Source organism: Lissotriton helveticus, chromosome 9 (genome assembly GCF_964261635.1).
Source record: "Lissotriton helveticus chromosome 9, aLisHel1.1, whole genome shotgun sequence".
NCBI lineage: Eukaryota > Metazoa > Chordata > Amphibia > Caudata > Salamandridae > Lissotriton > Lissotriton helveticus.
In genome coordinates, this window is record NC_136070.1 from 598,916,383 (window position 1) to 598,936,955 (window position 20,573).

General features: G+C 47.1%; 1 protein-coding gene across 2 annotated transcripts in view; it reads left to right on the forward strand.

Moving 5' to 3' along the window:
* Positions 1-19,719, forward strand: part of JKAMP (JNK1/MAPK8 associated membrane protein) — a 59,424-nt gene extending 39,705 nt beyond the window's left edge. Inside the window, exon 7 of one of the 2 annotated variants that reach the window (XM_078660613.1) lies at positions 19,080-19,719. In XM_078660613.1, the coding sequence (XP_078516739.1) occupies positions 19,080-19,298 (219 nt within the window). In that variant the 3' untranslated portion in view covers positions 19,299-19,719. The remainder of the gene's footprint in view (positions 1-19,079) is intronic. The other variant, XM_078660612.1, reaches the window with a different exon arrangement.
* Positions 19,720-20,573: the final 854 nt, after the last annotated feature.

Here is a 20,573-nt window from a genome sequence, read left to right on the forward strand (position 1 = left end):
AGGGCTTCCTGTTTAAGGTGTTCGATCTCCTCGAAGCGCACCATTTTGCCTTCCTCAAGCACAGACACCCTGTTCTTCACTGAGTGAATGTCTTCGCGTATGAAGATGAAAATTGTCTCAGTGAACAACCACGTCAATGGGGCCTCTTCGTCCCCTCTTTCTATAAGCAATGGTGGTTGCTGACTACCCCAGCTTGGGAGCTTACGGAGCATGTAAGCATGTCTTTTAAGGAGTGAGTCTTCTTCCCTGTGCTGTTGCCATATTGAATAGCTCTGACCCCTCCCCCGGCTTTTCCCACAGTCGCTCTGTAAGTGTCTCTGACCGGGATGGCGCATGTAACCCATCCTGTCTGTCTTAAGCCCGTATTTGTGGGGGCACTCCTGAAAGGTAGGAGGTTGTCTCGCCTCAAGTCATGCTGTGGGCCAGATGGGTGGTAGCCCAATCCGTATTGTGGTGTGGGGGGGAAGGGGTTATGGCCCCTTGGCGTGCTGGCTGGGGCCTGTAGCGGGCAAACATCAGACCACCACTGCATCCACTTGCCAGGTAAATGTAAATGTAAATGTGTTGGACTTGTAAAGCGCACAGCTGCCCGTAAGCGTCCCGGCGCTTGCTTAGGGAACCCGTCCTGGTATTCCCCTGTGAGAAACCCCGGCAGGGTGTCCACAAGGTGAAAGCCAGGCATCTCGCCGCGAGGGGCCGTAGTGGAGATTAAGCAAGCTATTGCCCAGAGTCGCAGAGTGTGACCCCGTGAGTTGAGTAGGCACCAGAGCGAGAATTGTCGAGTCCGTGGAATTTTGGGCCCGAGACCCGCCGAGGCGGGGAATCGAACCCTGGTCCACGGTCGATCTCAGCTTCCAGGTCTGCCGCCTCTAACCACTGAGCCACGCTTCTCCAGCCAGGTACTCTTTAGGACCTGTGGGGGGGGGAGAGCGGGGGGAGTAAAGTGCCTGGGCCCCAATCCTGAGCCTATCGCCGCACAGCCAAGAGCACCACAGGCATACACTCCCTCCCCGAGAGGCAAGTTCTCAACCAGAGGAAGGGGCATGTGCTGATGTGAAGTTGGTGTAGGGTGTCCTGGCTCCCAGGACGGTCAGGGGACGGAGCCCTCCTGTTGTGCAGCCTCACTGAGGGTGCAGGAGTTCTTTCTTGCTGCAGGTCAACTCCACTTTTCACACTTCTGTCATCATAAGTGACCAACAGTGCCCTTTACACCTCAGTGCTAATATTTAGGTTACTATGATATTTGCTTTGAGTTGGAACAATTTTATGTCTGCCACTTGCCTGCGGTAGACTTTTAGCTTTCTTTGCTTTTGAGTTCTGTATCACCATACCACCTATTTATAGCTCAGATGTAATTTATCTCTGACTCCTGCCCAATTTAGGAAGGGTGGTTATCAACCTAATCCTCACTTTTGTTTTAAAGCCAGTGCTGGTCACATCTGGATATCAGTCTTCAGGTTTATCTTTCAACACTGGCAGCATGTCAGATTTTGTGTAGATTTTAACAAAGATTCTGGTCGGCTATTGAAATGCTGGGGACTACAACAAAAATGCATGAACAAAACAAATCAAGATGGTCAAAACCTGGAAAATAAAATTGTGTCACCCCAGGCCTTCCTTTCCATAACATCTTTAAAGTTTGTTCCAGATATGTACCTACATATGCTATGGCTCATCTGTGTTCAGTGCTCCTTATATTGTGATCCTCAAATGACGGGACAGAGCTCTGTCAGATTTGCTGTTTTGTTGAAAAGTCATAGTAGGTATGGGAAAAGAAGATAAAAAGGCCAACTTTTTATTCTGTACATATCCCAAGCAAAAATTCCAAGACTGGGTACCAGACGAGCAAGTAGTTCTAAGTTAAAGGCGGTTGTTTGTGTCGGCAGAACAATACCGAATTTCCCCTTTCAAGATTCAGTGACAAATAGATTGTTATTAATCCCTAGCTTGCCCCTTTCCACAATAATTTCCGCTAATTCTTTTTGCAGGCTTAGGCAGTTAATGTCTTAACAGGCCTGTCCAGCATGTCATGTCTAAAGGATCGATTCAGACCTCTGTTTTGTTGGGCGTCTTGCTTTTACAGTGAATAAAGCGATATGGTTGGGCCTGTGAAGTAACAGGATTTATAGAGGAAAAGCTTGAGGCTGTCTGGTCTCTGAAGCATTTAGGTTCCTAATGCTTTTCCCATTTCTGATGGGTACATCTTCCTATAAATTTCTTACCTTTAGACAATTGCCCCCGTTAGACTCTACCAGAAAGTACTTTTCCCTGCAGTAGCTCTCCTGCACCAACAGGTGATACCCTGTGGCTGCCAATCCGACGAGCAGACATGCCATAGGTGCATAAAAGGCTCCAACCTGCAGGCAGATGTCAGTTCCTGATTTCCTTGATTTATCGATCGGATCCAGAGATCGCTCGCTCTCTCTGTGCCTCACAAAAAAAAATTCTCAACTTCGGCAGAAATTAGGTCAAATGTCACCTCTGCATGTGGTGTCTTGGAGGGCATCAGGGAGTATGAGGCCAAGTTATATGACTGTCAGCGAATAGGGAATTTTTATGACCATGACGGTATCAAGTCGCTTTAGCAAATTAAAGCAGATTGCGATATTCCGGACAGAGAATACCATAGATATCTGCACATTTAGATGCTGGATAACCAAAACCACAATCCCCATGCAGAAAGTGGCGAGTCAACCAGTGCTCCCATTTGAGTAATGGTTTTTGACCAAATCTCGGGACAAACACATACTTTCTGAAATATTTCAATTTCTTTGGAGTAAATACTGTAGAAAAATCATCAGGGCAAGAAAGATGAAAAGCAGAGCTGGGATGCCCACTTACTGCACAGTAATGGGTATTTGTGTACTTCGGGGCAAAATCTCAACCAGTGCAGCCATTAACTCCTTGCATGCAGCCGCGATTCTGCGCCGGTGCGGCAAAATCGCAAGTGGGCGGGTTTATGACGGCCCCCAGCCGTCATCAGCACACGAGCGCCGTAGTGCATGACGGATGGGGGCCGTCATCAGCATGCAAGGGGTTAAAGAAACACGTATAAAGATCGCCTCATATTGATATTACGCCCCAGAAGGACATCATGCATGCACGGCACAAGATCTATGGAGTGTTGGTGGGAATTCAGGAGAACAGGCATGCTACTCCATTTACTATGGTACTGTCCCAAACTCACAAAATACTGGAGAGAAGTACTAGATGACAAAGACCATGTTTGACTCGAAAGTGCCGAGGCTTACTGCATATATAGCCCTAGGGGTGGCAGATAGACCCTCATAGTCACTTAGGGCCCCTTCAGGAAAGATAGTGACAGTTCTCCTGGGTGCAGCAAAACTGGTTAAACTCTCAGCATGGGGCTTCACTGTGATACTGGATCTTTTGGCTTGGCTGCACAAATTATGGGGAAGACTAGAAAGGGAGAAAATTACAATGGCAGTAAATGAAAAGGGAAAAGATTGGTAAAAAAATAGCTGGGGCCCTTGTTTATCACTACTCTCCACAGAGTTCAGAGACCTAACATGCCAAATATCTTGAGATATTGCAACTGTTGACACAAACAGTGGAATCCCTTGTAAATGGAGGAGTTCGAAAACATGGAGCCACATTCATGAGTTGAAGGTGTCCAGAGCATTTCTACATCTCTTGGGAACTACTTGTACAGGAGGACAGTCCTCTGAGTTTGTATTAAAACAAAATGTAAGTGCTACAAGGTTAGTGAGGGAGGAATGGGGGTTATTACTTAACAGGGAGTTTAGGTGTACTATTGTTTTTGTTTTCCAAGCTCTGCCAGCCTTTGTATGTAGTCGGGAGTATGTATTCATAATAATAATAATAATAATAATATAATTTTATTTTATAACACTTCCTTCGTACTTCACTTAACTCTTATTCTCTTGACTCCTGCCCCTTTCTTTCATATCATCTCACTTTCCCTTTCTTTGTTCTTTTCCTCTGCCGAATTCTCCCCTTACCCTTTACCAATACTACGTCCTTCCACTCTTCCCTTCCCAATTCTCTCCCCCCACAGCCTCAACCCACTGCCTCTCCCTGGACTACGCACGTGATTATCTGACTCTCCTCTCCCCTACTTTTTCCTTTGCCCATTATGCCTCCTCTCAATATCCCTTCCCCCCTCCCAGGATCTCTCTCTATCTAAACATGGTCCCAACTCCTGGTCCATCCCGTACCCCCCAATCTTTCTAAACACGCTAGAAAAAAACTCAAACACAACCTCCTCATTCGAAATCCGGAAACACTTATTGTTGACAACTATTACAGCCCTACTGCCCCCATTAAAACGAATTACATCTTCTACTCCAAACGCCCCTCTAAATGGAAAAGAATCTTCACACAACATCTCCCAGTCACTAAAACCTCCAAAATACCCCATGGCGACAAACTTTCCACCACTCCATCTCCAACCTTTTGCGGTGAAATCAACATCTCCATTTTCAAAACTGGTAACATCCTCATCCAAGCGTCCGTACCCCATCTTAACACCTTCGAACTCCATTTCAGATCCTTGGCCATCCAACTTTCCAATTCCACCAACAGCCCCCCATACCCTCCACCTCCTCTCTCCCCACCGACCCTGCCCCACCAGCCCACCTCTCCTGCCCCTGACCTTTCAACATCCAATGACACTATGCATACGTTGTCACCTATCCCCTTTCCTCACTACGACCTCCACTCTCCCCTTGATCCTCCCCTCAACCCCTCACTCCCAATCCCCCTTGCTCCCAACCAGCCCACCCATTCCCCTACCTATTACTCCACCCTCCTGGCCCTCTTTCTCAGTCTCCCCTTCCATTCCTCCTCCAACCCCCCCTCACTCCTCCTCTCCCAACTCATCCTCACTCACGCAGAATCACAATACTCCTCACCCAGATTCCCCTTCCATTCCTCCTCCATCCCCCCTCATTCCTCCCCTCCCAATTCAGCCTCACACCCTCTGAATCACACTACCCCACACCCTTCTTCTCCCAACTCATCCTCTCCCTCCCTGAACTATACTCTTCCCATTAGCTCCCCCCTCACTCCTACACCATTCCGCAACTGTACCTCCTTGCTATCCCCAAACTTCTCTTCCACAGAGGTCTCATCTCCCCTCTACCCCGACATGCCACTCCTTCTCCCTTTTAACTACAGCCCTCCCTGCTCTCCTGCCTGCCTCGGCTCATCCCCTCCTCAGAACAGGCCTCCTGCCTGCATCTGCTCACTGCCTCCTCAGAGCAGACCCCCCTCTGCAGCTAACTCCGAACCCCATTTGTCCTCCTCCCCCCACACTCTATTTACTCCCTCACTCTTATCTCAAACTCCCTTCGCAACATCGAACTTAACATCTCCACTCTTACCAGAGATCTTTCTCGTCTTAGGAACGATTTCCTCAACCTCAAATCCAGCGATCACCGTCCCCGAAGAAACACCGCTAGCCCCGGTCTAATAAACCCCACCACCTCCAAACCGTGGAAAACGACTCCCTTGCTTTGCCGGGCTCAAAGACCACTCCGCACTGCTTGCACCCTCTCTCACCGGGAGATCCTCGACCTTCAAAATTCCTACCCTCCATACTCATCTACCATGAACACGCCTCCCCCTTCTCAAACATCCCCGTCATATTGGGGACTAGTCGTATTCCCCTTTCACCTGTCTCACCTAGACCCCCTCCTCTTCTCACCTCCATCCATGCCCTCCCATCTCCCAAACCCACTCCCAAACCCCTCACCTGCATGCTTGTTAACTGCCGCTCCGCTGCCCGACATGCCATAGAAATCTCTGAAACCATCCTTAGCGAATCCATCGACATTGCGTTCCTTACAGAATCCTGGCTTAATGACCGCTCTACAAGCATTCTTGACATACTCTCACCCCCGGGCTACTCCATCATTAGGAAAGATAGACCCATCCGAAAAGGCGGTGGTGTAGCTATCATCTTTAAAGACGAATTACAGCTCTCCCTTATCAATAACGCAGAATATGCCTCCTTTGAATACCTCGTAGCCGAACTCAAAATACAGGGTTCTCCCCCCATCCGCCTTCAATATATATATAATCCACCTGGAAATCACTAAGTTTAAGTTTAAAATATTTGTAGAGCGCAACGTACACCTGTGCGGTTTCTTGGCGCTGAGATAGCAAACAACCTACTTGGCGGAGTCAATCGCTGAGACATGGGCTGAAGGAAGGGAAGGTTTAAAACAGAAAGGCCTGAGTAAATAAAAATGTTTTCAGGGATTTGCGAAAAATGGAATACTGGGTGAGGGACCTAAGATGGAAGGGGAGGGAATTCCAGAATACAGGGGCGAGGGTAGAAAATTTAGAGCCGCCCTGTTTTTTTTTCCTGTAACGAGGGACAACCAAAAGATGTTGGGCTGAGGAACGAAGGTCTCTGCCGGGAACGTAAGATTTGATGGCTGAAGATATGAAAATAGGGGCCAGGCCAGTCCTGGCCTGAAAAGCCATGCAGCCTAGTTTGAACAAGGCGCGTTCCCGGACAGGGAGCCAGTGAAGGGTCTTCAAGAGGGGAGAGGTATGATGGAATTTGGGGAGACCGAAAGCAAGGCGGGCCGCCTGGTTCTGCACCAGTTGTAGTTTGCGCAAGCTGTACTGAGGGATGCCATTGAACAAGACATTCCCGTAGTCCAGGCGGGACAGGACCAGTGCGGACATGATCAATTTGAGTGCAGAGAAAGAAAAAAAGCGAGAAATGGAGCGGATAGTACGAAGAGTGAGAAAGCAAGAAGAAACCACCGAACCCATCTGGGAGTGAATAGTGAGTTTGTCATTAAGCTTAATGCCTAGAGTCTTAACAGATGGGACTGGGGTAGGGGGAGGACCAAAGGAAGGGGGCCAAAATAGAGAGCTCCAGGGACTGGAGCAACCACCCGTAACCACAAGTTCCGTCTTATCGGGATTGAGCTTCAGGTGGTTGAAGTTCATCCAGTCCCTGATGAAGGATAGAGTAGATTGAAAATTAGAAATAGAGTCAGAGGAAGAGGACAGATTAAAGATGAGCTGGAGGTCATCGGCATAATTATATACCGTGACCTCCAGCTGCTGGAGAGCAAAGATAAGAGGGGAAATGTAGAGATTAAACAATAAAGGAGACAGAGAAGAACCCTGGGGTACTCCGCACTGGACCTGGCAGGGGGTAGCTGAAAACTCCCCGAGATGAACCGCCTGGGTCCGGTCCCTCAGGAAGGAAGAGAGCCAAATGAGGGCTGAGCCTCCTATGCCCGCCGCCCTGACACGGGAGAGTAAGATGGAATGGTCCACCGTGTCAAAAGCGGCGGACAAGTCAAGGAGGACCAGCGCCTGAGGTTGACCTACGTCCATACCTTCTCTGAGGGTGTCGAGCACTGACACCACCACTGACTCTGTCGAGTGCTTAGGTCGAAACCCAGCCTGGCAAGAGGCCAACATCCCATTCTCCTCGACAAAGGAGCTGAGCGCAGAGGTGACATGTCGCTCAAGCACCTTGCCTAGAAAGGGTAGCAGGGAGATGGGGCGATAGTTAGCCAACACAGAGGGATCGGCTCCTGGTTTTTTTAAAATGGGAACAATGGAGGCGGATTTTAGTGACTGAGTCACAACCCCTTGGGCCAACGAATCATTGAGGAAACTGAGAGGAGGCAGGGTACAAACAGAGTAAATCTGCCGTAAGATGTGTGCCGGGCAGATGTCTGCGGGGGAACCGGATTTGATTTTGGGGAGAAGAGAGAGGAAAATTTCCTCAGAGAGAGGGGGAAAAGAGTTGAGAGAAGCTGGGGCGGGGGGTGGGTGGGGGTCCACGAAGAGAGGGGAAGGGGGGGAATGTTAGATTTGATTGTAGCGATTTTTTTCTACGAAGTAGGAGTTCAACGAGTCGCAGAGTTTCTGAGAGGGAGGGGGCTTTAATGAAGTCCTATCAGAGAAAGCCAGGTCGTGGGTGATGGCAAAAATCTCCTTCGGTTGATTCTAAGCCGCCAGAATTTTAGCCGAGAAGTAGGCTTTCTTGGTCTCTATAATGTTTTTTTTGTAGGTCCCTAGGAGAAGGACGTAGCGGGACTTGGAGATAGGACAGTAGTCCAGTCTCCATCTGCGTTCTGCCTGTCGAACCGTGAGCTTCTGCTCTTTCAGTTCTTTGCTAAACCATCGATTGGCATCTTTAGGGCGCCTAATCGAGGTGCGCCGAAGAGGAGCCAAGCAGTCGCTTCCATTCGTAAGCCAAGAGTCGATGGCCTTGGCTTGAGCTGCAGACGCCAAGCCCGACAGAGAGGGAGAGGAGGCCAAAAGTGAAGAGGTGAGGTCCGACAAGTTGGCCTTGCCCCAGTTGCGAGCCCATGAGTTTTTGGTATGAGTGAGTGTCTTAATCGGGTAGAGGCTAAGGGAAAAGGAAATTAAAAAGTGATCAGACCAAGTGCATGGGGTAACAGTAAGTGAAGACATGGGACAGTTGAGAGACCAGACTTGGTCTAGAATGTGACCGTGAATATGGGTGGGGGTATGGACTAGGGAAGTGAAATTGAGTGACAGGAGGATTTCGGAAAATTCCTTGGATGAGGCGCATTCCTTAGGGTCCGTAGGCCAATAGTTGAAGTCCCCGAGGACTAAAACCGAGGCATAATTGACGGCCAGGGTGCCAAGTAAATCTTGAAAAGCGGGGAGAAAAGACGGAGTGGGTTGAGGTGGACGATAGGCCAGCACGATTTCTAGGTGAGGGGAGAAGGAGGTGGAGCGGACCACAAGGTGGTCAATTCCTCCCAGGAGGGGTGAGGGGAGAATCTGGAACTGGAAATCAATACGGGCGATGAGGGCAACGCCTCCACCCGTTTTCCCGCCAGGACGGTCAGCACGGATAGAGTAGTAGGTCGAGGGAAGGGCAGCCAGTAGAGACGGAAGAGAAGTCTCAGAGAACCAAGTCTCCGTTAAGAGTAGGAGATCAGGTTTGTCCGTATCTAAGAGTATAAATAATTCCTGGTGATGTTTAATGGCTGACCTAGTGTTTAATAGGATAATAGACAGTGGGGGAGAGCGGGGGTCAGAGATGGGCAATGAGTGAGGAGCTGACGGGGCGACAATAGGAAGGGGACAGCCTTGTGGACAGGCACGACAGGGAGAATGACAACCCATATTGATGGTCCGTTGAATAGTGCAGGGGTCGAGGGGCCAATGGCCTTGTAGGAGGGTCAAGTCCGCTGAAGAGTATCGGATGGGAAAACCAGGGGTAATGGCCCCTTGCCCCGGCCAGCCGCGGACGGGCGCAGACGGGCTTAACTCTGGCGCGACTCCGGCGCGCCTACGGCGCGCCCGCTGCGCTCGTCCGCTGCGCTGACACATAGTGGTCGTTTTAGTAGCCGTGTGACTAGGGGGGTGTGGCTAAGGTGAGGCAGGCCGATCACCCAACCCAAGATGGCGCCCGCAGTCGAGAATGACTGGCTTCAGGCGGACTAACAAGTAAGTGTGGCGGCTCGTAGTCAGCGGGCCACAGGGGGGAGATTAAAAAAGACAATGTCCTTACTAGCGATCAGCAGGACGGGTGAGGAGAGAAATTAAAAATAAAGTTGCTCGTAATCAGCAGAGACGAGCAGGGTTTTAGGTTAAAAACAGCAGCAGCACATGCGCGCGAGCCCTCTGCCACCGGGCTGCGAGCTATCGCTGGAGAGGAGGGAAGGAGGGTCCTTAGTAGCCGTGTGACTAGGGGGGTGTGGCTAAGGTGAGGCAGGCCGATCACCCAACCCAAGATGGCGCCCGCAGTCGAGAATGACTGGCTTCAGGCAGACTAACAAGTAAGTGTGGCGGCTCGTAGTCAGCGGGCCACAGGGGGGAGATTAAAAAAGACAATGTCCTTACTAGCGATCAGCAGGACGGGTGAGGAGAGAAATTAAAAATAAAGTTGCTCGTAATCAGCAGAGACGAGCAGGGTTTTAGGTTAAAAACAGCAGCAGCACATGCGCGCGAGCCCTCTGCCACCGGGCTGCGAGCTATCGCTGGAGAGGAGGGAAGGAGGGTCCTTAGTAGCCGTGTGACTAGGGGGGTGTGGCTAAGGTGAGGCAGGCCGATCACCCAACCCAAGATGGCGCCCGCAGTCGAGAATGACTGGCTTCAGGCGGACTAACAAGTAAGTGTGGCGGCTCGTAGTCAGCGGGCCACAGGGGGGAGATTAAAAAAGACAATGTCCTTACTAGCGATCAGCAGGACGGGTGAGGAGAGAAATTAAAAATAAAGTTGCTCGTAATCAGCAGAGACGAGCAGGTTTTTAGGTTTAAAAACAGCAGCAGCACATGCGCGCGAGCCCTCTGCCACCGGGCTGCGAGCTATCGCTGGAGAGGAGGGAAGGAGGGTCCATAGTAGCCGTGTGACTAGGGGGGTGTGGCTAAGGTGAGGCAGGCCGATCACCCAACCCAAGATGGCGCCCGCAGTCGAGAATGACTGGCTTCAGGCGGACTAACAAGTAAGTGTGGCGGCTCGTAGTCAGCGGGCCACAGGGGGGAGATTAAAAAAGACAATGTCCTTACTAGCGATCAGCAGGACGGGTGAGGAGAGAAATTAAAAATAAAGTTGCTCGTAATCAGCAGAGACGAGCAGGGTTTTAGGTTAAAAACAGCAGCAGCACATGCGCGCGAGCCCTCTGCCACCGGGCTGCGAGCTATCGCTGGAGAGGAGGGAAGGAGGGTCCTTAGTAGCCGTGTGACTAGGGGGGTGTGGCTAAGGTGAGGCAGGCCGATCACCCAACCCAAGATGGCGCCCGCAGTCGAGAATGACTGGCTTCAGGCGGACTAACAAGTAAGTGTGGCGGCTCGTAGTCAGCGGGCCACAGGGGGGAGATTAAAAAAGACAATGTCCTTACTAGCGATCAGCAGGACGGGTGAGGAGAGAAATTAAAAATAAAGTTGCTCGTAATCAGCAGAGACGAGCAGGGTTTTAGGTTAAAAACAGCAGCAGCACATGCGCGCGAGCCCTCTGCCACCGGGCTGCGAGCTATCGCTGGAGAGGAGGGAAGGAGGGTCCTTAGTAGCCGTGTGACTAGGGGGGTGTGGCTAAGGTGAGGCAGGCCGATCACCCAACCCAAGATGGCGCCCGCAGTCGAGAATGACTGGCTTCAGGCGGACTAACAAGTAAGTGTGGCGGCTCGTAGTCAGTGGGCCACAGGGGGGAGATTAAAAAAGACAATGTCCTTACTAGCGATCAGCAGGACGGGTGAGGAGAGAAATTAAAAATAAAGTTGCTCGTAATCAGCAGAGACGAGCAGGTTTTTAGGTTAAAAACAGCAGCAGCACATGCGCGCGAGCCCTCTGCCACCGGGCTGCGAGCTATCGCTGGAGAGGAGGGAAGGAGGGTCCTTAGTAGCCGTGTGACTAGGGGGGTGTGGCTAAGGTGAGGCAGGCCGATCACCCAACCCAAGATGGCGCCCGCAGTCGAGAATGACTGGCTTCAGGCGGACTAACAAGTAAGTGTGGCGGCTCGTAGTCAGCGGGCCACAGGGGGGAGATTAAAAAAGACAATGTCCTTACTAGCGATCAGCAGGACGGGTGAGGAGAGAAATTAAAAATAAAGTTGCTCGTAATCAGCAGAGACGAGCAGGGTTTTAGGTTAAAAACAGCAGCAGCACATGCGCGCGAGCCCTCTGCCACCGGACTGCGAGCTATCACTACCCATTCATTGATGAGCTATCTAACCTTCTTACCCAATCCTCAATTTCCAAATCTAAAAACATCTTCCTGGGAGACTTTAATCTCCATTGGAATGATACTAAAGATCCCTCAATCTCCCTCCTCTCTGACCTTCTCGAAATTAATGACCTCAATTAAATCTGTCAGTCGCCAACCCATTCCAAAGGAGCCACCCTTGACGCTATCATAACCAGCAAAGATCTAGCCCTCCTATCTAACATCATTCCCATTGACTGGTCCGACCATCACCTTATCCTGTTCACCATAACCACCTCTGCCTCCCCCCTTCCTTCCAAAACTATTAAACCCATGAAACTGATCAGAAATCTCAGTCTTATCCCTCCCGACTTACTTGAATCCAAACTTCATGCCCAGCTTCTCGCTATCCCACCCTCCCTTAACACGAATGAACTAACCGAACAATATAACAAAGCTGTCACTACTACCCTTGACCTTCTTGCCCCTCTCAAACTCAAAAAGCAAAGAAATATCCCCTCCAAATCATGGTTTAACACAGACCTTAATAATGAAAGACGTAGACTCAGACTGACTGAAAGATTATGGAGACAGCACCCCTCTCCTTCTAACCTGACCCGCCTCAGACTTGCTAGATCGTCCTACAAAAAACACATCTTTAGACAAAAAACTTCCTTCTTCAGATCACAACTAGATCGAGCTCAGAATAGGCCAAGAGAACTATTCAACATTGTGCGCAATCAAACTACTTCCGCCCCCCCTGTCCCACTGGCCTCGACGACTAGATGTGAAGAAATAGCTTTCTTTTTTTCAGACAAAATTAAACTTATTGAGCAATCCTTCCTCTCTTCTGTGATCCCTCCTACCAATCCAAACATCTCTCTTAATATCCCACCCTCCACCATAACTCCCCCTACACCCACTACTGCCCATCAAAACTCTGATCTCCCTCACCCCCCCTTGCCCTCCAATTTCCTTGACTCCAATCACCCTAACTCTCTTACTAAAAATAATGCCACGTGGCTTAACTTCCAGCCAGTCACTGAAAGAGACGTCTTTAACATCATTTCCAAACTCAAGCCTTCCTCCCACACCAAAGACCCTCTCCCCTCCAAACTTGTCCAAAACCTCAAACACATCATCACCCCTTCCTGGACCTCTATTATCAACCGCTCCCTTGCCACCGGCTGTGTCCCCACTTCATTGCAACTAGGCCAAATCACCCCCATTATCAAAAACCCTTTGGCAGACCCAAACGACCTCAATAACCTTCGTCCCATCTCCAACCTTCCCCTTCTTTCTAAAGCCCTGGAAAAATGTGTTTTTCTCCAACTAGATAGACATATTGAACACTTCAACTTACTAGACCCCTTCCAATCTGGCTTTAGGAAAGGATGCAGCACTGAAACCGCCATGCTAAACATTATTGACGACATCCACCACTCACTTGACAATGGTGAATCTAGCCTGCTGATCCTCCTTGATCTCTCTGCAGCGTTTGATACTGTTAACCACTCTGCTCTACTAAATGTTCTTAGAGATCGATTTGGCCTGAATGGTACGACACACAAATGGTTTGTCTCATACCTACAACACCGTTCTCAACAAATCAAAATCCAAAATTGCCTATCTAACCCTACCTCCATCTCCTTAGGAGTTCCGCAAGGATCCATCCTCTCTCCCACTCTCTTTAACCTTTTCATGGAACCCCTCACACTCATTCTTAAACAAGGCGGGATCAACTACCATCTCTATGCTGACGACACCCAACTCTATTATAAGATTAAAACTCATGCTGACATCCTTCAACTCAACAACACTCTCATCAAGATCCAATCCTGGTTCCACAGTAACCACCTCAAACTCAACCCTAAAAAAACTGAAATCATTCTTTTTTCCCCTAAAAATAACCAGCTCCCCATTCAGAAGTGGATCTCTGACCTTAACGCCCTCAACTGCTCCTTATCTCTGTCCTCCTCATTCAAATCACTAGGGATCTCCCTGGACAACCTCCTAACCCTCAAGGTACACATCAATAATTCTGCCAAAGGAGGCCTCTTCACTCTCCGCCACCTTAAGAAAATCAAGCCCTTCATCCCGATCGATGATTTCAAACTAGCAGTCCAATCCCTTGTTCTTTCTCGCATCGACTATGGCAATGCCATTCTCACCGGAATTCCCAAGATCCACCTAGCACCTCTTAAATCTGTGCTCAACCTTGCAGCTTAACTCAGACTGCAAGCGATTCGACCACATATCCCCTGCCCTTAAAAACCTTAAATGGCTCCCCATTGAAGGTAGATCCATTTACAAAACGGCCTGCATTACACACAAAATTCTCCATCAGAATACACCGACCTACCTCGCTAGCAAACTCACTAAAGCCGGTTGCTCCCGCTCCTTGAGAAGTACTAACACCCTCCTTCTTACCCCCCCCTTCTAAAAAAGAAAACCTCCCAGTCTAGATCCTTTTCTGGCAACGCTCCTTGCATTTGGAATGCCCTTCCAACTGACCTTCGCTGCAACCCTTCCTACTCTTGTTTCAAAAAAGAACTCAAACTACATCTCCTCAATAAATACTGGGGACCCTAATCCATATCTGTTCTCTTCCACTGGCTACATCTGTCCGACCCTAGATGCATTCACCCTCCCTTGTTTTTAGCCTTACTCGCCCTTTCTCCTCGTCACTTCCCCCTCCCTGTTTACCGCCTTCACTCCTCCTTGCTCCCCCCTTCCCTTGTCCACCCTCAGCCCGCATCCCCTTCAACCCCCTCCCATTTCTGCCCCTCCCGCTTCTCTTCCTTACCAACCTAACGGACCACTAACCTTCCTATCCTGACCCTGCAATTTTCCGCTTTTTTTCAATTTGTGCCTTTTGATATGTTTGATTTATCACATCTTACACATTTTGTTGTGCTTATTTCCCATATTTATCTTTTTGAAATCTGTCAGACGGAGACTTTTATGTTGTTTATTTACATTGATGCTATGTATGTCCCCTGTTTTATTGACCTTTCTTGTCTCTAAAATTGTAAAGCGCTCTGATACCCCCGGGTCCAGCCAGCGCTATATAAAACCTCTAAAATAAAATAAATAAATAAATAATTTGTTTCTAAAAAAGCAGACCTCCAACAGCAACAAGACTATTCAGTCACTTCTGTTGGGTCTGCTGCATCAAAGCCTATCTGGCTTCTCCACTTCCACTGGGATAGCCTCTCACTTTTCACCAATACGTAGTTGATCATGACTGTCATCCAGTTCATCTGTATAAGTTGCACCTTCTTCTTCATGTCCCTCCCCCAACTGTCCTACCCTAGACAGACATACTCTCTGGTATTCACCTCAATGTGAAGGTGCTTGACCTGCTGAAGAAAGGGGCAATAGAGGTGCTGCCTCTGAAAGAAGGAGGCACCAGATTTTAATTCCTTTACTACTTTGGTCCCTAAGGAGGATGTGGCTCTGAGGCTCCTGTATCTAAGCCTTTTTCTGCTGTCCTTGATCTTGTCGCACTGGTTGCCATCTCTGGACTTCCAGGACTTTTATGATTTTGCAGTTCAGGCAATTTCCAAAAAGGTTCTGGCTTTGAGGGCGGCTTCACTGACATAGTAATGGATCTACGAAGGCAGAGTCCCTGGCACAGGTTAAGGATCATCTTTAGTGCACAGTGACGCTTTTCTGCAACGTGGGCTTTACCATCAACGCCCAAAAGACCTACCTCAACCTAATGCAAAGGTTGATCTTCACAGGCTAGATGCAGTGTGGAGCTAGACATGACCTGCATGATGCACTTTCTTCCTCTAGGGAGGACTATGTACATTCAGAAGATGATTACAAGATATCTGACTCGGCCGCATCTCCCTGTCTTATAGATTTTAATCCTGCTTGGCCTAATAATATCCGGTGTGGTTCCCAATGACCTTACCTCAACGGTAATTTGCCTAATATTATTTAAAAGCCACAGAACCCGGAAGCCCCAACAAAATATCACCCCCATCTCTTTGATGCCCTATCTGGCAAAGCTACTATAAGATCCCACCTTCAATTCTTATTAAAGGTGAGGATTTCTAGAAGGTCCAAGGTGCTATAGTGTGCAACAGTTTACCAATGGAAATACACTCCACCCTACTTGCTCAAATTTAGGAACTTGCTGTTAACTTGGCTTCTCTACAATTACCTGCTTTATGTCTCTTATTGCCAGTTCTGTCAACTGTGATGAATTGCCTAATAGTACCAAGAGACTCTTTTGGAGTTACGGTCAGCGCCTTACTAACACAATTCTAACAATTCTTAATACCAATACATTTTGCATGATAGAGGATAGTCCTGATGTGTCTCTAGGACTGTAACTATAATGGCAGGATTCTTCAGCAAATTTATATTTACAAATATAGGCCTGTTATGTTTTACACAGTGTAACAAAAAACGAATGCAACCCTACTCAATAGGAACCAGGACATTAAACTCTTTCAATAGAACAGCGGTTCTTATTTGAGATGTGTAGACAGTCTCAATGGCAGAATACAATATCACTATTCAAGGGAAAAATTTGTCAAACAATTGTGTTGAAATTTATTGTATTATCTTAATTACAAGGATGTGATGTGCCCAGTGTCACACATGAAAAACAGAACAAAAAAAACCATTTAGGACATTCCATGTATGCAGACAGCACACAAAATAGATTCACATGTTTCCAAAACTAAACAAAACGACCACATAGAAAAATGATCAAATGAGGGCGAGCCCTTGTGTCAATCAACAGGATTGAGTATGTGGTTTGTTTGTCTAGGTCGACGACGTTTTGACCCCCTCTGTAGTATGGGGTCTTATCCGGACAAACAGAATGTGGGGGCATCTAGGAATTAAGAATGCAGAATGACTAATCCATACTACAGGATTCAAATAGCTTGTCAAAATAATTAATAGTTGACACTGGGATAATTACAACCAGTGTGCACACTAACCAAAAGTGACAAAAACAGGAAGGGTGCTCACATGGGGCACCCCGGATGGGAACTGGGTGAAAAAACAAAAGATGCATAAATAGTCCTGTAAGGAACTCAACAAATACAGGCAAACTTGCATTGAGTACATGGAGCATGCTTACCTCCAAGGTGAGGATGCCAACAAAGACAGACAATGCTTATTGGAAGGAAGGTAGAGTTAAGTGCCATGATGGGGGCCCTATTGGGGATGGTCAGTTACGGGAGCTGCACGCGCACAGCACGGTCGGGAGGAAGCTTCCGATGCGATCAAGAAGACTGGCTGCACGTGTCCAGCCTCGCCACTTCGTCACTGTCCGCTTTAAGCCGCTGCTGCATTCTTCTTTTTTGACACAAACAGCAGATGATAACAAGACTTGGAGAGAATATGCTCCAAAGCCTACTGTGTCCAGGAGAGGATAAAAAGGGGGGAGGCATGGCCTTGGAATAGTCAGGGCAACCTGTATGCCGCAGTTCATGCATCTCTGAATGAGCTGCATGCTGGAATTCCAGCGGAGGGATAAAAACAGGGGGGCGAGGCAGGTTGAGTACACCTGGTTGGTAGCACGCAAGTGCACTTACAACAATCAATACTGGATGTGCGCATTGCTACTACATAAGTACTTGCAACCAATCAAGATGTGAGGTGTGGTGTAGTGGCCAGAGTGGCTGACATCCACTTGTTTGATAGTCAGGTCAGGGAATGCAATCTTGGTTTTGTGTGTTGAACTCCTGAACATGAAATGTTTTTGGATGATAAGATTTGTAATGAAGCTGTGGAAGATGATGTCTGGGCCAGACTAAATTAAGAAAATATTGTCTATGTACTGTTTCCAGCAGGTTATGTTGGCTTGGTATAGGTTGGTATGGCTTGGTGTCTGAGAGTACAAATCTGTGCACCAGGTCATCAATATAAATATTAGCCAGGTTGGGAGCAAATGTGGTTCCCATTGAAGTACCTGAACACTGTTTGTAAAAGTGATTATCATATTTGAAATAGTTATGGTGTAAAGCAATCTTCACGTTCGTCAGGACTCATCTGGGTTGCACTCATGTCAAGTTAAGTGTGCAATTATTGGTTGCAAGTACTTATGTTGGATGCAGTGCACATAATCTGGTATTGATTGTTGTAAGCACACTTAGTGTGCTCATTTGGGTGTATTCAAACTCACCTCACCCACGCCTTATAGTACGGAGTATTCATTCAGTTTTATTAATTCCTAGGTGTCCCCACACTCTGTTGGCCCTGATAAGACCCCATAGTATAGAGGGGGTCGAAAAGTAGTCGACATAGACAAACCAGCTACTCGGTTCCTTTGATTGACACAAGGCTTCACCTTCATTTAATAGTTTTTCTACGTGGTCATTTGCATTAGTTTTGGAAACATGTAAATCTATTTTACATGCTGTCTGTATAAATGTAATGTCCTATATTGTTTCTTTTTTGTTCCATTGTTCCTGTGAAACACATCACGGTCTTGTATTTAAGATAGTACAATAGTTTTCAACACAATTGCTTAACTATTTTTTCCAAATTATCACCCTTGAGCAGTACAATTGTATTCCACCATGGAGCCTGTCTTTTTATTGTTTATCTGCACATATCCGCAATAAGAGCCGCTGTTTTTTTGATAGTCATTGCAACAAAGAGGAGATGGATGGGGTCCGCCCTCCTCCACAGGACATTCACAGAAATTATTTGGATTGATCACTCAAATACCAAATTTCTAAAATTGATCCATTAATTATTTCAGACTAGGTTTGATATAGACGTTTGTGAATATATGCGGGTCATTTAAAAGAAAGTAAGAATACTATCTGGGTCTGTATGTTGCATGATTAATATGGCAATATAAATCAGTCAGGGAACCAAGTTGTTCCCTCCTGCAGTTTTCATGGATGTTCCCCAATTTCATGACCATTGTTATCGTCACCAGGTTTGAGTTCCAATTCCCCTGCGACTAGTTGCATTCTGGAAATGATAATGTCATAATGTCTAGCTCTCATTCAATTGAACTCCTCTTCCGTTTGCTTCTGCAACTCACCTCTTCTGTTTTTGACAACTTTTCAACTGCCATGCACTTAGATATACATTTTTACTGCTTCATAAATTCAAAATACACCTTTCATGTTGCTAATAAAGTCCTGCATTTTACAGTACCAAGACTTTGAAATTGTTTGCTAACTTTAATGTTTTAATTAGGTGTTCAATCTACATTTAAAAAATGTTTCTCCTTACCAATTGTTTGACAAATAATTATTGCTTTATTATTGTATGCGACATCCTGCTCTAAAAGCCAGCCAATAAACACTCAATCACAGCTACCAAAAGAACTTGTAAGTAAAGGAACGTTCACATGTTTAAATATTGTAGACTAATGTTGTCATATCTAAAGTGCATCGTTGTATTTTCTTTGTCTGGGCTTAATCTAACTCTTTTTGTTTCCCCTCCCTCAAGTCTTTCAACGATCTGCTTGTAAGGAAGAAAAGGCTTATTGTCCTCTTCAGCCATTGGCTGCTGCATGCATATGGAATCATTTCTATTACTAGAGTGGAAAAACTAGAGCGGGACCTGCCTCTTTTAGCACTTGTACCCACACCGGCATTATTTTATCTACTTACTGCAAAGTTTACTGAGCCTGCAAGGATACTTTCCGAGGGAGCAAATGGACATTAAAAGTATAGATTGCCAACATGGACAAGATAGCTTGCGAGGAAAGAGAACTCATGATTTCTCTGACCATTACGAGAAACAAAGTAACATTTTTTGTTGAAAATGTGACCGCTGTGTTATCCAGTTAATTTTGTATTCTTTATTGCCTGTCCCTTCAGGTGTCCTTCTGCCATATTCTAACATTTTTGCATGAAAGAACTGTACCATAAAGCCAGCTGAGGAAAAAAAACTCACATACATCTTAAACCACCTGCAGTCTGTTAAACACTGTTGTGTAATGTAAATGTATTTATATGTTTTGGACTTGTACAGGTTGAACACAATTTGAAATGCCATTAACTTATTTATGCTTAAATGACCCACCTTTGTTTCAGAAATGTCTTTTGCTGCTCGTATCGGCGTTTATTAAAAGAAATATTTTTCATTGTTTTTGATTTTTTTTTGAGAACTTACAAATTTAATTTGCCAGGAGTATCCGCTTCAGGAGGAAATGCATGCAGGTTGCAGAAGGAATTAGTAAACATTTATAAATAGCGTGGAACCATAAGTCTCGTCCTTGGCTTACAAAGCATAGATTCCTATAGAGACTTCTATCTGCACTCCTCACCTTTTTGAATATTACTCAGGGATCAAATCTGGTTTCTGGATCTTTTCAATAGTACCTCTGCGCCCCAGAATGTGGCACAGTGTGGCATCACTCAGACACTGTTCTGGAAATGACGTGAAAGCCTATATGAGCCCCACTTTTGCGTGCTGATGTCAGTTGAGTTTTTTTCCATGCCACTAAACGCTGATCTAGAGCTCCCTCTCAAGGACACTTAACTCAATATTTTCCTCAACTTTTCTTCAGTGTGCAAGGGATATAACCCCCTAAAATGACAGGTTTCAAGCCCTGTACGGACTGTCGCAAACCAATGTCTGTGACAGAGCCCCATCAGGTATACCTGTAGTGTGTGGGGTCGAGCCAAGACTTCAAGGCCTCCAGTGACTGCACATCAATTAGCCCGAAGGCCACCATGTAACATTAGATGAAACTTTGTCACCAAGCTTGTGAAGACTCTGTGCCGGAACCGTCCAAGGTATGTTGTGCATCCAAGGTTGGATCTCTGTCCCGTTCCAGTTCACGAAGTCGACAGAGCTGCTCCAGCGGTCGGTCTTTGTCGAGCTCCAAGTCCTCGGGTAGGTGTTGGAAACACAAGAAATCAAAGTGTGATTCCACTCCCTCATGCCACTTGTCTTCACTTGAGCAAACATGGGGGCAGCACCACTCTTCTTGAT